General features: G+C 39.8%; 1 protein-coding gene and 1 pseudogene across 2 annotated transcripts in view; both read left to right on the forward strand.

The window, feature by feature from the left end:
* LOC147519130 (peptidyl-prolyl cis-trans isomerase FKBP62-like) overlaps positions 1-16,393 on the forward strand; it is a 58,622-nt pseudogene that overhangs the window by 24,430 nt on the left and 17,799 nt on the right. The gene's annotated exons all lie outside the window — the stretch shown is intronic.
* On the forward strand, positions 2,122-10,062 carry LOC147519132 (uncharacterized). The gene is made up of 6 exons (XM_086595017.1): positions 2,122-2,815; positions 2,923-3,144; positions 3,265-3,408; positions 3,515-3,782; positions 7,230-7,284; positions 9,205-10,062. Exons 1-6 carry the CDS (start codon positions 2,398-2,400, stop codon positions 10,021-10,023), a joined length of 1,926 nt encoding a protein of 641 aa, XP_086451143.1. The 5' UTR covers positions 2,122-2,397; the 3' UTR covers positions 10,024-10,062.

Here is a 16,393-nt window from a genome sequence, read left to right on the forward strand (position 1 = left end):
GCATCACACGAAAATGCTCGTATTCCACCAATACCGTCATCAATAGATAAAATACAATATCAATATATATATAAACATGTCAACATTAATAATTAGATAAATAAATGAAATGAAACAATAACTTAATAAATAAGACTTACCGGTATAATCCAAACAAAGCCGCTGTAAATTGCCTTTAGCGGCTTTCGTCTCAACATGAGGTCTAGCCAAATGGTAAAGGTATGCTAAGATGGATTGACCCTCCATAATCCCACATCCTCTCTACGCCCGAGACAAAGAGCCATCCACCCTCGATCACGTAAATAACTATCAAGATATCCAAATAATACCGCACCAACAAAGTAGAAGAGGAAGGCACGTGACATACTTTCGTGGATCGACTCCTCACCAATATGATAGTCTTTCGGCTTCTCCTTGAGTCTATTCAAATATCTCACCAGAAACCAACTCATATTTATAGCTCCTCCCTTAAACCGCCACCGATAATCTCAAAAACTCGCCTTGCTCATCATCTTCAACCAAATCAAAACATTCAAAGAAACTCATCGCCAGTAAAAACCTCTAAAGTTTCATCAAAAGGAACGCATCTCCATAACCAATTGGGATACCCGTGAGCATTGTGAAATCAAGAGGGTAATCCCAAGCTCACCCCATGGAAATGAAATGTGTGGGTAGTTGGCCACCACCGCCAACTATCCCAAACAACAACGCCTCGATCATTTTGTCCCAAATTACAATTAAAAACTCCCAAATGGTGTGGCGGATATAATATCGAATCGTGGACAAAATTAGGATCCGCTTTTGATTTCATACAACGCCACCACGACATTAACATTTGAAAGTGCACAACGACTTTCCATAAGTGTACTTCCTACATTCAACAAACACGCAATAATGATAAAATTCAAACTAAAATAAACTAATATAAACTAATACAAATTCAAACTAAAATAATAATGACAAATTCAAACTAAAATAAACTAATATAAACTAATACAAATTCAAACTAAAATAATAATGCGACAAATTCAAACTAAAATAAACTAATATAAACTAATACAAATTCAAACTAAAATAATACGACAAATTCAAACTAAAATAAACTAATATAAACTAATACAAATTCAAACTAAAATAATAATGACAAATTCAAACTAAAATAAACTAATATAAACTAATACAAATTCAAACTAAAATAATAATCGACAAATTCAAACTAAAATAAACTAATATAAACTAATACAAATTCAAACTAAAATAATACGACAAATTCAAACTAAAATAAACTAATATAAACTAATACAAATTCAAACTAAAATAATAATCGACAAATTCAAACTAAAATAAACTAATATAAACTAATACAAATTCAAACTAAAATAATAATAATGACAAATTCAAACTAAAATAAACTAATATAAACTAATACAAATTCAAACTAAAATAATACGACAAATTCAAACAACAACAAACTTGATATAAACTAACATAAATAATAATAATTAACTTAAAAAAAATCAAAACTTATTTGAGATTCCGCCACTCGATTTGCTAATGTCTCGGACCGATGTTGACGCTTAATGGTGGGTGGTCCTCGATTTCACAACGCTGATTGGAAATTAAAAACCCAAGTTCAATTTAGGTCCTCCTCCCACATTACGCCGTTCTACGATCGATCCCCCCCTTTTTTGAAATTTTGACATTTCCAAACCATCTGAATGCTCTTGATGTGGTGAGCTTGGTGGGGATGGGTTGGGGATGGAGAAGTCATTATGAATGGAAATTTGTGTTCAAAGGTTGTGAATGGAGGCTACAAAATCGAATTTTGGCTGGAAATGAAGTGAAAATGGAGCCCGCTTAGCGTCCGTTGGTATTGAGCCATCGACGGATGTTACATCCCGCCTCGTTATAAAATATCGACGGGATGTTACATTCCGTCTCGTTATAAAAACTCCAGACGGAATCTAACATCCCGTCCGAGATGTTTTTTATCACCTTTGCATTGCACAGCTTCACCTTGTTTATCACCGGGTTGGTGATAGAGGGGGTGAAAAGTGAGGAGGTGGCGGTGATAGAGGGGGTGATAGTTATGACTTGCATTGCAAATGCTCTTATTACACCAATTAACAGCTCCCTAAATTGGAGAGTATCAAGGATAGTATGGAAGACTGCAATAACCTCTGTATTACCAGATTTAAGAATCAATACCGGCCCAAATCAAATTGCAATTAATCTCACATTTCTCTCTTAGATCTGGCTTTTGACTTTACCACGGCTGGTTCTCTCTTAGTCATTGGATTGAAGGCCATCTTGCATTTGTGTGATATCCCCCGATCCCCTCCCTCTTCCTGATCGCACAAAAGCTAGCTAAATCCTATTTTCTCCCTTAATACAATAATGAATTCATGGCCTTGGACTATTTGCATGTTTGTTTTCTTTGCAGTATTTCATTACAATGGATGCTTGGGTTGTTTGGAAGAGGAAAGAGTTGCTCTATGGAAAATAAAAGCTTCAATCAAATGGTATCATACGGATTGTCTTCGTGATCCGGTTGAGTATCGAATCCCTCCTTTTTGCACTTGGGTTGATGACAAAACAAGTGATTGTTGTACTTGGGAAAGAGTTAAGTGTAGCAATTTCACTGGTAGAGTGACCGAACTCTTTCTTCAAGATGTGTCCTTAAACTCCTTATATACTCCTTTTGATGACAACACTGAAGAATACAATCATTTTCTGGATGTATCCTTATATACTCCTTTTGAAGAGCTGCAACATCTAGACTTATCAAACAATGCCCTTAATTGGACAATTGAAGGTAGATACTGAGAATCCTCATTTTTGCACTTAACAAACGAAGTAGTCTTTGGACCTTCCAACCATTTCCAACTAATTAATTTTTATTTCCCTATGCTCTACTTGTAGATCTTGAGAGATTATCCAAATTGAAAAAGCTGGAGGTCTTGGATTTAGGACATAACCAATTCGTCAACAAGAGCAATAATTTACCTTCAATTCCAACAAAAGTGATCTTTTCCAACAACAGTGAGAAGAGCACTGTTCCGTTTCTGGATGAATTCAAATCTCTCAAGACTCTTATTCTTAACGATAATAAATTAGTAGGGTCATTATCGAACTTTGCGAAAGGTATGTGATCATACACTTTATTCATTCTTATTGATTTGCTGCCACATGAATAAGCTTTCTGAATTGCGGATGCATCTATAATTGATTATTAATTGACGTGTTTCATTATTTTTGCTGCAGTGTTAACAAATTTGAGCAACTTGAAGATCTTAAATGTGAGTGGAAACAACTTCTCAGGGAGGATTCCTCCGTCGCTATGGTCATTGAATTCTCTGGAGGCTTTATCCTTGGGTGATTCGAATATCAAAGAAGACTCCATATCAAGTAAACCTCTACTAAGTCAATGGCACTTTCACGATTTAAATATCTAGTCTTTTGGGATAAACCTCTACTTCATTGCGTTCTAACCTTTCGAATCACTTTTTTTTAGATTTGAAAATTTTGAGCATGTTGAAGATCTTAGATTTGAGTTGGAACAACTTCTCAGGGAGGATTCCTCCATCAATTATTCTTTTGAAAGGAAATCATTTGAGTGGTTCAATTCCCCATGAATTTTGTCTGCTGAATAAGATACTTATACTGGATCTTTCCCATAACGCGTTTATTGGACCAATACCTCCATGCTTTAGCTGTTGGAGTTATCCCTCACATGAGGAGAGAAACTGGAGCTGGACAGAAACGGGCAAACTCGACATCCGGTCGAGGCCAGCCGCGCCGAAGAAGCGCGCCGCTCGAGCTCGATAACATAGAGGGCGACCAGCTTCAAAGTGTGCCAGCCACGGCCTCAAGGCAGCCTTCAGCGACTTCGCTTTCAGGAGGCAGCGCCCCGCATAAATTTTGTGGGCCTGCTACAGTACCCGCGAAATTTGGTTTTTGGAGATAAAATCAAAAATCAAGGTTTTGGAAAACCTAACCAAACAAGTCAGAAGGATTGGAATCCAGACAAAACAAAAAGAGAGAGAACCTTTACAGAGATACAACCCTGTAAAGAGATAAGAGTGATCTAGTAAGGTGAGAGACTGAAAAGGAGAGATTGTAATCTTCCTTCCCATTTTATTAAGAACTGGCTCTTGTGGAAGTAGACATCATTAACCAACCACGGTAAAATCTTTGTGTTGTGGTTTGCTTTTCTTTTTACATTATTATCTGTTGTTAATAGTTGTTTAGCGAGTTGGGCATGTTAGTATAGGTTGTAGTTGATATTTAGATTTTTATCTGGAGTTGAATTGTGTTCATACAAGTTATCTGTGTAGTGGGGGAAACCGATTGGTATTGGTATAATCCCCAACAAGTGGTATCGAGCCTTGGTTAGAATAGCTTTAGGGTGTTATCCGAATCTTGGGTCGAGAAGGTGTTTGTGAAATTCCCCGAGAGAAGATTTGAGGTTAAATAACTTGTAGAGATGGACCATTCCGTGAACACTGTATTTGATGAGTCCGAATAGGAAGAACTACACCATCCGGAAAGCGAAGATGGAAGACTTGCTATAATCTGCAAGGACTTGGCACTTCCCATTGAGAATGAGGGAGTAAAACCGAAGAGGCCCGAAAGGTGAGTGGAAAAAGCTTGACGAGAAAAGCTATGGGTACATTCGACAATGGATAGACGCGGCGGTGTCTTTCACCATGTGGCCCAAGAGACTACTGACGCACCGATCTGTGGAAGAAACTTCGAAGACACTGTATGAGAGGAAGTCGGTGGAAACAAAGTGCTAGTCGTTAAAAGTTTGCGAACCGGAAGTACGAAAGGTTCTTCAATGTCCGAGCATCTTAATGAAGTCTGAGAATATCATCAATCGATGCATTTGATGAAGATCAATTTTGGGAGGCGAAGTTGAGGCTTTGTTTCTATTAGGCTCTACCGAAAGTTGGGAGACATTAGCGGTTTCTACATGGAAGCGCGACCAAGGATGGAATTGTTACCATGGAGATGGCTACCACGTCTTTGTTGAATGAGGAGACTAGAAGGAGTCTGCAAGCGGCTCTTCTAACTTCGAGGAGGTCCTTTCACGAGAAACGGGGAGAGGTCGGCGAAAAACCATCTCGTTCTAGAGGTGATGGCCAAATAAATCTAGGGGTGAAGCTAGAACTCCTAAAGCGAGAGGCAATGTTACTATTGTGCCCTGAAAGGCCACTTCAGATATGAGTCGCGAAACGAAGAGGGATGAGAAGAATAACCGTGTACATGAAGACATGGTGCGGAGGAACGGAACACACAGGCGGAGATACTACCGCACTAGTCGGCGACCTGGTGGGGTTGTGGTCGATGTGGTGTGTCTTTGTCTTAGTACCTCATGTCGGATATCTGAGTGGGTGATAGATCTGGGGAGCATCCTATCACGTCACACCGCCGCCTGGGGATTCTTCTACTACCTATGGTGAATATGGTGAAGTAAGAATGGGTAACGATGGAGTCCTCGAAGATTATAGGCATTGGAGATGTTCATGTAGAAACCAATGTCGGCTACACCTTGACACTTCGGGATGTAAGACATGTCCCCGACATACGGTTAAGCTTTAATTTAATTTTGAAATTAGATGATGATGGCTTTGTAAACTCGTTTGGCAACGGGTATGGAAACCGAAAGCGAGGGTTCCATTGTAGCGGCGGAGGAAAGAAAACTTGCTCTCTTTACAAAACACGGGCTAGTTTGTGTAAAGCGAAGCGAATCTGTGAAGAAAGAAAATCCGAATCAAGGTAGCCTGAAACCGTCACATGGGCATAAAAGGGATGGAAGTTCTTGCCAAGCAAAAGGCCGTGCGGACATTAAAAAGGTACACATTTAGATACATGTACTCACTTTGTTTGGTAGGAAAGCAACCGCGGGTGTCTTTCCAAAGATTCCCTCCTGAGAAAAGGACAATCCCGCTGGCTAGTGCACCTGGACTTATGTGGTCCTATGAGAGTGAAGTCCCATCGGGGAGCCGTGCGTATTCTGACATTCATTGATGATCGTCAAGAAAGATATGGGCCTATAGTCACGAAGACCAGGATGAAGTACTTGGCGTGTTTGAAAATTCCACGACATGGTGGAAAGAGAGATCGGGAAGTTGTTGAAGTGTATTCGCCGGATAATGGGGGTGAGTACATTGGGCCATTTGAAGAGTATTGCGAGTCATTGGATTAAATCATGAGTAGGCCGTTCCCGAAGACATCGCAAATGGAATGGAATAGCGAGAAGAATGAAACCGCACCATTGTAGAGAGGATGAGATGCATGCTATCTCACTCTAAGCTACCTAGAAACTCTTGGGTAGAAGCGAATAAATGGTAGTGCATGTGATCAACTGTCATCACCAAAAAGCTCACGAATAGTGATTATCGGAGAGTATGGTCGAGGCCCGAGATGTTGATTATGGATACTTGAGGGTATTTGGGTGCGGGGCATTTGTGCGTATTCCGGGGATGAGAGATCCAAGCTTGGCGACAAAGCCAGCGGTGCATTTTTCCGGGTTATGGAGATGAAAAGTTTGGTTACAAACTCTATGATCCGATTAACAAGAAAGTAATCCGCAAGAGATGTTGTGTTCTTAGAAGACCAAACCATAGCGGACTTTGAAGAGGGTGAGAAAATTCTGAGGCTTTCACCAATGATCTTGTTGATTGAGAACCGAAGTTCCCTCTTGTGGAACGTCTGCGTAAGCATTGAGAATCTGAGAACCATGAGTTTGAAGCTCGTGATGAGAATCTATTGCTCATGATGGGATAGAACCTATTGGTATAGAAGATCACGGGATGAGATGCATGAACCACCACCGCGAAGCAAAGCGAAGTGCATCCTCACGAGGCACCGTGAGATGGGGCAAGGAGGTCCGACAGAGAGACTAGCTTCAACTGGTATCCACCACATCGTCACGTCTTCTTATCGGATGGTGGAGAACCTATATACTATCAAGAGGCACTTGAAGAGTACGGACAAAGAAAAAAGTGGTTGAAGGCCATGCATGACGAGATGGATTCTTTGCATAAGAATCACACTTACGAGTTAGTTGAGAAACCCACGGGAGAAAAGTTCTCAGAATAAGTGGATATACAAAGTCAAGCATGAGGAGAACAATCCTCACCCAAGGCATAAAGCTCGCCTTGTTGTGAAGGGATTCGGTCGAAAGGAAAGGAATTGACTTTGATGAGATTTTCTCTCTGTAGTGAAGATGACTTCTATCCCAAAGTATTGGGTATGGCGCCGAAGTATGAACTAGAGGTTGAGCGGCTAGATGTTAAGGCGGCTTTTCTTCATGGAGACCTTGAAGAAGATGTCTACATGGACCCGACCCGTAGGGGTTTGAGGTCAAAAGAAGCGAGGAGCCTAGTATCGCAAGGTGATAAAAAGAGCTTGTATGGGTTGAAACAAGCACCGGAGGCGATTAATACATAAAGTTTGACTCCTTTATGGCGAAGCAAGGATACAAGAAGTCGCTTCCGATCATTGTCGCGTTTGTTCGAGAGATTTCGGATGGAGATTTCATTGTCTTTATTCTTTGTATGTGGATGATATGTTGATAGTTGGCCCAAACATCAACAAGATATCAAAGGAAGAAAAAGACTTGATAAGTCCTTTGAGATGAAGGATTTAGGTCAAGCAAAGCGGATACTTGGGATCACGGATCACTCGTGAAAAGAGTGGGAAGTTGTGGCTTTCTCGAAAGCTACATTGAAAGGTGTTGAAGAGATTGACATGGATCAATGCCGAAACCGGTCGGTTATCCGGCCAGCGGTGGCGGTTCCATGACCAAAGAGATGTGTCCTAAGGGTGAGCATGAGCGAGTCCGGATGGAAAAGATTCCTTATGCATCCATGATGGGCGGTTTGATGTATGCCATGGTGTGTACTAAGGCGGATATTGCTTTTCGCCGTTGGGGTGGTAAGCGATTTACATCAAATCCGGGTAAAGAGCATTGGGAAGGTGTTAAGTGGATATTGAGATATCTCAAAGGCACTTCAAAATCGTGTTTGTGTTTTGGTGGAAGTAAGCCACTTACTTGAAGGCTGCGATCTGGAACATGGCGGTGATGTTGACTTCGATGAAGTCCGCCTCCGGTTATCACGGTTACTTTTGCGGGGGAAGCGGTTTCTTGGCAATCTAAGTTGCAAAAAGTGTGTTGCCTCTCCTTCTGAAGCGAGTATATTGCGGCCATCGAGTGTTGCAAAGAGTTCTTATGGATGAAGAGGTTAACGACGAACTAGGGCTAAAAAGCGAACGGTTTGTAGTTACATGTGGCGGTCGGGCGCCCGTCCACCGAAAGCAAGAATCGAGTTTTCATTCTAGATCTAAGCATACTGCGTCGCGTTATCATTGGATTAGAAAGTACTTTCGAAGACAAAAGCATTTGTGTATTGAGAAGATCCATCACCGACAAGAGCGGGTTGGGATATGATGACCAAAAGTCTTCTGAAAGGTAAGTTTGATGTTGTTGTCTTTATTCTTGGAATGGCGGCCGCACCTCCTCTGATGATTTGGCAATTGCATGGAGGTATCCCCCCTCACCGCTCGGAGGGAGATTGTCGAGTTATCCCTCATACGAGGAGAGAGGAACCGGAGCCGAAGCGAACCCGCAAACTTCGACATCCAAGTCGAGGCCGCCAGGCTCGAGAAGCGCGCCCGCCGCTTCGAGCTCGATTAACATAGAGGCGACCAGCGCTTCGGCCTCGGGGCGCCCGGTAGCGACTTCAGCGCTCGAGAGGGCGCCAGCGCTCGAGCATAAATTTTGTGGAGCTCTTCTGATTCATGAAATTTGGTTTTGGAGATAAAACCAAAAATCAAGGTTTTGGAAAACCCTAACCAAACAAGTCGGAAAGGATTGGAATCCGACAAAACAAAAGAGAGAACCTTTACGGGAGATCTGACCACAAAAGAGATAAAGAGTGATCTAGTAAAGGTGAGAGGCCGAAAAGGAGAGATTGTAATCTTCCTTCCCATTTTATTAAGAACCTGGCTCTTGTGGAAGTAGGCATCATTGGCCGAACCACGGTAAATCTTTGTGTTGTGGTTTGCTTTTACTGCTTTACATTATTATCTGTTGTTAATAGTTGTTTAGCGAGTTGGGCATGTTAGTATAGGTTGTAGTTGATATTTAGATTTTTATCTGGAGTTGAATTGTGTTCATACAAGTTATCTGTGTAGTGGGGGAAACCGATTGGTATTGGTATAATCCCCAACATTAGCAACATCACATTTGGAAAGAATGGAACTGTTGAACCTGCATTTGTCGATCAAATACAAAATGTTTATTTGGTAGGCACGTATAGGTACCCGAGTCATTTTGATGGAGGCACGTACAGTACACTTGATCAATACCGAGAACAAGAAAAAGTCGACTTCATAACAAAAAGTAGGTCTGATTCTTACAGGGGTGACATTCTTAATTACATGGCTGGAATGGACTTGTCATGCAACGAATTCACTGGTGACATACCGCCCGAACTAGGAGCTCTAATTGCAATCCGTGCTTTGAACTTTTCGCACAATCAGTTAACAGGATCAATTCCGAAAAGCTTGTCAGATCTAAAGCAATTAGAGAGCATGGATCTTTCTCACAACAAATTGAGTGGACAGATTCCATCAGAACTTATTGGTATAAACACATTAGAGGTCTTCATTGTGGCCTACAACAATTTATCTGGTCGGGTTCCAGATAAAGCGCAGTTCAGCACATTTGATGTATCTAGTTACGAGGGCAACCCGTCTCTTTGTGGACCACCTTTGCAAAAGCAATGCAACACCTCAAAAGATCCAGTCATTTCAGTGACACTCAGACAAGCTGGACTCGCAGAGAAGTTTGGGATTGATCCTATCAGCTTCCTTTCAAGTTTTGCAGCTACTTACGTCGTCTACTTGCTGGGATTTGTAATTGTTCTGTATGTCAACCCCAATTGGCGTGGATTGTGGTTCAATTTCATTGATGCATGCTTGAGCTTCATATTTCCATTTTGTTCAAAGTAATCCAATATATTTGAACAGCTTGGCAATTTGACATTCCAAGTACCGGTTGTCACATACATAGTACAAAATATCGGGATATGACAAAATATCGACCTCTGATTTATGGATATGTACCGGGGATATATCCTCCTGTGTGGGGATATATTACATTGGGGCATCTGCAAATATCGTGGATATATCGACAAATATCGACAAATATCTACAAATATCCACAAACTATGTGTGGGTATTTCTGACTGCAAATATCGTGGATATATCACGACATATCAACAAATATCGACAATATCGATAAATATCCACAAATCAACTATATTTTCTTTGAATGTGGTCATTGTAAATGTTGAATTTGATCAGTCCTTACAAGTGTGAATAATGGAGAAGATTGTGAGGGTCGAGTTTTGACTGAGCTCGCTTTGGGACGAGCTGCCTACGTATTAAGTTTTTATAATGAACTTGAATCAAGTCAAACGTAATTCCTCTCCTCTGTTTTATAGGTCAGCTCCCCCTTTCCTCCGTCAGCTCAGGTCCTTGTCTTGATGAAAATAAATGAGCTTTTAGACAGTGTATTCATGAGCGTGACTGATGCTACGACTTTAACTAACACAACTACGTTGAGCGTTACTGCCCGTTGCGTGCATGTGCCAGGTTGTCACCTTATTCTGGACTAAGTGTTATGTTGTAACGATCTGTCATGAGTCCTGGAGGTTGTCACCTCGTTCTGGACGAGGTGTTATGTTAACGATCTTCTTCCATGAGTTTTCCTTATTAAGTGTTGGACACATGCATAATATATATAAATATATTATTCTCTCCGCGATCATTCTTTTAATATAAATTACTCTCTAATGCTCAAAAATACACCTCGAATTCCTACATATTACATTGACTTTTCATTCTTTAACAATGAATCTTGAATTTTTTTCTACATATTACAATACTTAACGCATTTGCTGGCGTTCAATCATATAAGCATCTATTATTAGATCTTACATTTGTGATTGAATCCATGATGAGGCGTGAAGGCACGCAACCACGATGTCCATAGATGCCTGCGCTATAGAGTCTATCCAACACTCTAACGTCTTTAGGAGATCTACCAACACAACTCGATCCACTTCATCGGTTGTCAATATGACGTGTTCAATTACATCACTTGCCAAAACTATGCTCCCACTAGTATCATCCCCATCACTGCCATAAACCGCATCCATCATCTTGATCAGGCAAACTACAACATATTGCAGCCCTTTGGTTGAAGCCAGGATTTTACATCCTTCAATGGAGGTTGTTATTTGGGTCAATAGGGGAAGCATAAATAAAACAGAATAGAATGGTCTTGGTTCATCCTCACCCTTGATGGAAAGAAGGTACTCGAGAAGATCCATAGCCTTTAACATGCATGCAAAAGGTGATTCCGCCAAGTACTTCCCAACAAACAACACTGAATCGAGAAGATCCTCTCTTTTTCTATGAGCATGATCCTTTGCCTCTTGCAAGAACTCTAGAACCTTACCCATCGTCTCGTTCGGACCATTGGCCATCATTATTCCCATGTTTTTATCAATATAACTCTCATTGATTTCAAAGACGTTTTCTGCTGAGACCGATTTCATCATCTTTTCTGCTGAGACTAATTTCATCATCTTTTCTTATGATGATTCCTTCACGTATGAATCTTCAGCACAGATGCGCGCACACAAGAACAACTAGCCCTAGCATTTCCAGAGAGATAAGAGATAAGAGAACGAAGATAACAATAAAACAGTCATTGAATAACAAAGACACGTGACATCTATAATTATTACAAAACTCAGGACGTGATATAGACCAACTAAGCAAAACCTAAACTACACAGAGATAGAAAAATCCTACAAAAATTTCGGCAGAGTTTCCCCTGTATTTTCGACATTCCATAAATTTAAATCCTGTCATAACCTTGAAATCCAATAAAACTACACCCAACTACTAAAAGAAATACTGATTCGCAGAACCGGCTACTTAACCATCAACACTAGTGCCAGTTAAGTCAAGTAACCAATCCTCGAATCAAAAAAATCCTACAAAAATTTCGGCAGAATTTCCTCTGTATTTTCAACATTTCATAAACTTAAATCCTGTCATAACTTGGAAATCCAATAAAACTACACCCAACTACTAAAAGATATACTGATTTGTAGAACCGGCTACTTAACCATCTCGACTAGTGCCAGTTAAGTTAAGTAACCAACCCTCGAATAAAAAAAAAAACAATTTATATACAAACAAATCCCAGAAACCTAATACAGGTCTTATACAATACAAACTAACATACATACATCTCCACGTTATCATAACAACCTCAATAATATACATCACGTCCTCCACACTACTTATACATCAAAACCCATCTTCCAAAACAAAAGAGCTCAAATATGATACAACTTCATCATAAAACAAATAAAATTGATCAAATACAATACCTTCTAGCCGCGATTAGGTCTCCCACTGCTGCTCTCCATTTGCATTCCAACACAGAACGCACCCCAATGCAAAAAACATATTACGAGGGGGTAAGCATAAAGCTGGTGTGAGTGATTTAGGGATAAGGCAGGTAGTTCCTCCCTCAGAGGCATCGTAGTTCCTTATTCCCCTTAACAAAATAATCAAAGTATCATATACGCGATTATACAAAATAACTATATTTAACTTTTCTTTTACCTTTACCCGAGTTAGTTTTTCATAGGGTAGACACGCGCCCTGCACAAAGAGTTATTAATGTCTACCCTCTTGCAAATCACAATTCAATCAAGCGAATACTGTGTTGCATGGGTACGGGTACGAGTGTCCGATTTGGACCGCCAGATGCGACAATCTGGACCGCGACAAGCTCTAAAATATCGGACACGGGGACCACGGCTAATATTTTATTTTGAATTTTTATTAAATATATTTATTATTTTATTTCAATCCTCAAAAACAATGAAATTTAAAAGCATAGTGTTAAGAGTTAAAACACATACGACGAAAAACTTAAACATGGGCGCAGCAGATTGCATTTGGTTGTTTAACATTCTCATACATAAAGTTCTCGACTTCTCGACAGTTGTTCACCTCGTCATAAGAAAATAAACCAAGTGATTTTATATAACAAAATGATACATTCATGACATTGCAACATCAGAAGAACGAAGAACAGGGTTACAATACTAAATACTTACAAATTTACAATGTTACATACTTGTAGTTGTTAGACTTGCATGTAACAACTAAGTGACTAACATTGTTAGTTGTTACATGCAAGTATGCAACACAGCTCAAAAGTAAAGGGAGCAGAAGACTAACATAATTCATAATTGTCTCCCACTCTTCTCCTTTCAAAAAACAATAAACTAAAACTATCCAGATTCTAGAATGACTAACCACTTGACCAAGTGTTTGCAATATGGTGCTTCAGCAAGAAAACCAAAAAAAGGATAAAACCGCCTTCTTCAAAAAGATACATATCAACTTATCAAGCCTTCAACGCCAACATGTAAGATCACGGACAACTCTGCATCATCAAAAACAAAATAAACATTAGCAAAATTATCACCAAAAGAATCCATAAAAGACTGCCATTATATGATAAAATCATAAAACATTAAGTAACTTACTTGATAAGTTCATGGTTTAAACCTTCAAATGTGTTGTTACTCCTCTCCTTCTTCAAAGGATGAGGGGTCCAAGTCTTCATCATTTAAGTACAACTCAGTATCTTGTAAAACAGGTCCATCAAGCATCAAGTTCTCACCCAATGAATCCCGACTTGGATGGTCCCTGTCTTGTACTCATCACCGCTTCTTGATAATAGTCGCAAATTGGAATGCACAAAAAACTAAGCTATCCACTCTTTCGGAATCCATCCCATTGCATTTCAATGTATGAATGTGAGAAAAGGTACTCCAATTACGCTCGAACACGAAGATGAAGATGGCTGGGAAAGAAGCCCGGGCTGCCAAAGCTTGCAAAGATGGAGTGCTTTCGACCCATTTGTTGACCACCACACTAAAGGATTCTCTCGACTTCTTTGGGTCATAACCTCCCACTTTCCATAGTCTCCTAGCCCGCAGAAAACTTTCCAAACTCGCCACGAGCAACAATTCTTTGAAATCATTTGGAAAAAGTCTTCTAAGCATTCTCACGATTAATCGAAACCTCTCTATCCACATGAGGAGGTTCTCTACCAACACCCGCATCGACCATTCATCATCAGTAATACTTTGGATTGAGGCTATGAGCCATACAATGCAATGGGGTGTTACTTTTGTCCACCGCTAATCAACACCTCCTCCACGACATTATAAAATTTACTTTTATCTCTTATCACATCTTTTGTTCATGTCGGAAAATTGCTTTTTCACCTTCTCAATCATCGAATCCCACATCTCGCATTACCGCGAGATGCAAAGTAAAGGCTGATGCGTGTCACATTCTCTTAACATTGAAACTATGGGATTAGTGAACTTCGAGAATGTAATCAATTTTATCCCACCAATCGATCACTCAATATATTTTCCTTTATCTTGCTTGACTTCTCCGGCATTTGGACCACCCCTATCCTTTCCAAAACTCGACATAACTAGTTGCTCTAACCCATCTTTGACCTTCGGAATCTTGCTAACATCCGGATTGTCGATGCAAATCGTGTTTCAGCCACGCCAACAACTTTAGCTTTGCAATTTTTTTTGTAAATGGAGAGAGCTAGTGTATGGTTATTGATGAAGTGTCGAATCGTCCTCACTGTTCATCAATCTCTAGAATCCACTTACATAATTCAAACACACATTGATTTTCTGCGGTGTTAATGCTAGGCACATATATTCTTGAGTGCCAAGTTCAAAGTGTGAACCACACATGGCGTCCAAAAATATACTTGGATGTTGTGCTTCAACAACTAATCCAAAGAAATTCTACAAACAGTGCATTATCGGTAATGATTTGAACCACCTTCTCCATTTCAATTTCATGAATTTCTTTCATAAACAAAGCACCCATATATCTTTGTATCTTTATACTCCCCACTTGCATCTTCAAATTTTAAAAACATAGGACCACTTGGAGAAACTGCCAAAATTTATAAGTGGCCTTCTTTGCACATCATCCGACCATCGAAACAAGACTAACCCCATCTTACTCCATAAAGTTTTGATGTTTGCTCATCATCCTTTCAATATTTTTTCTTTCTCTCTAGTAAGATGTGTTATTCAAGACTATCATATGAAGGGGGAGTGTAACCTTTCAGGTTGTGTGAGCATGCATACATTATCACATCTCTAAAATATGGAGAACGGCTGAGATTGAATGGTAGACTGAAGCATAGAACATTCTAGCAATCATCTGATCCAAAACGTCCCTTTCGGTGAGATTGAATGACTTCCTTATTGAAGTGTCGCACATTCTTGTTTTTTCATACCCGTTCCATCGTGAACTTGCGGTAATGGAACTGAAGCTGATTTAGTTTGCATTCGACATAGCCTTTTTAAGAGCATTTTCATGCTCTGTTTTGAAGATCTTCGGTGTTTGTGGATCAGCGATGCATTCTTTAACCCCAAAACCTCCTTCTCCAAGAAAATGTTTTTCACTCTTGAATATGAACCACTCCATATTTTCGAACAGAACTTGCATCTAACCTTGTAATTTCCTCCTCCACCTGGAGCCTTGCTTATCTTCTCAACGTGATTCCAAAGAGGAGAAAGTATAAGCTTATCATCTCCTGCTCCTCCTTCAGCTGCTGGTGCTCTTGAGCTTGACATTTATTTGAGTTTAGTTATTAAATACCTTAAGAACTACTCAAGCTTTGTTAGTGGTAGGGTCGGTTTGCAATTGAAAATTGAAGAGGGCATTAACTTTAACTTTGGTTGTTGTTTTTAGTCTCCATTTTTGGCGGCTTCAAATAGAAAGATCAAATACTATTTGTTGTTTCTTACTTTGGCTTTTACGGCTTTTATGGGGCAAAACAAAAGAGGCCGGATTTAGGGCAAAACAAAATGGGCTTTGGGCAGCCATTGGATCATAATTCATCTAAGGCTAAAAATTAGTTGTTTACTTACTTACAAGTGGAGATATCCTATGCTCCCACCTTCTAGTACTAATTTCATCTTTGTGTACACCCAATAACAAATGATTGTGTTTGGTTTTTCTAAGTCATTGATTTTTTATATTGGTTTTTCTTATATAGGAAAATAATATGTTTATAGCTTAATTAGAAGTGTCCCAACTAAGAGTGGAATTCGAGCTAAACGAGCCGAGTTTTACCATGCTCAAGCTCGGCTCGTTAATTACACGAACTTTCAATTTAGCTCTAATTCGGCTCATATAGTTAAATGAGCAAGCTCGAGTAGAGCTTAAAGCC

Source organism: Coptis chinensis, chromosome 2, assembly GCF_015680905.1.
Source record: "Coptis chinensis isolate HL-2020 chromosome 2, ASM1568090v1, whole genome shotgun sequence".
NCBI classification, from domain to species: Eukaryota; Viridiplantae; Streptophyta; class Magnoliopsida; order Ranunculales; family Ranunculaceae; genus Coptis; species Coptis chinensis.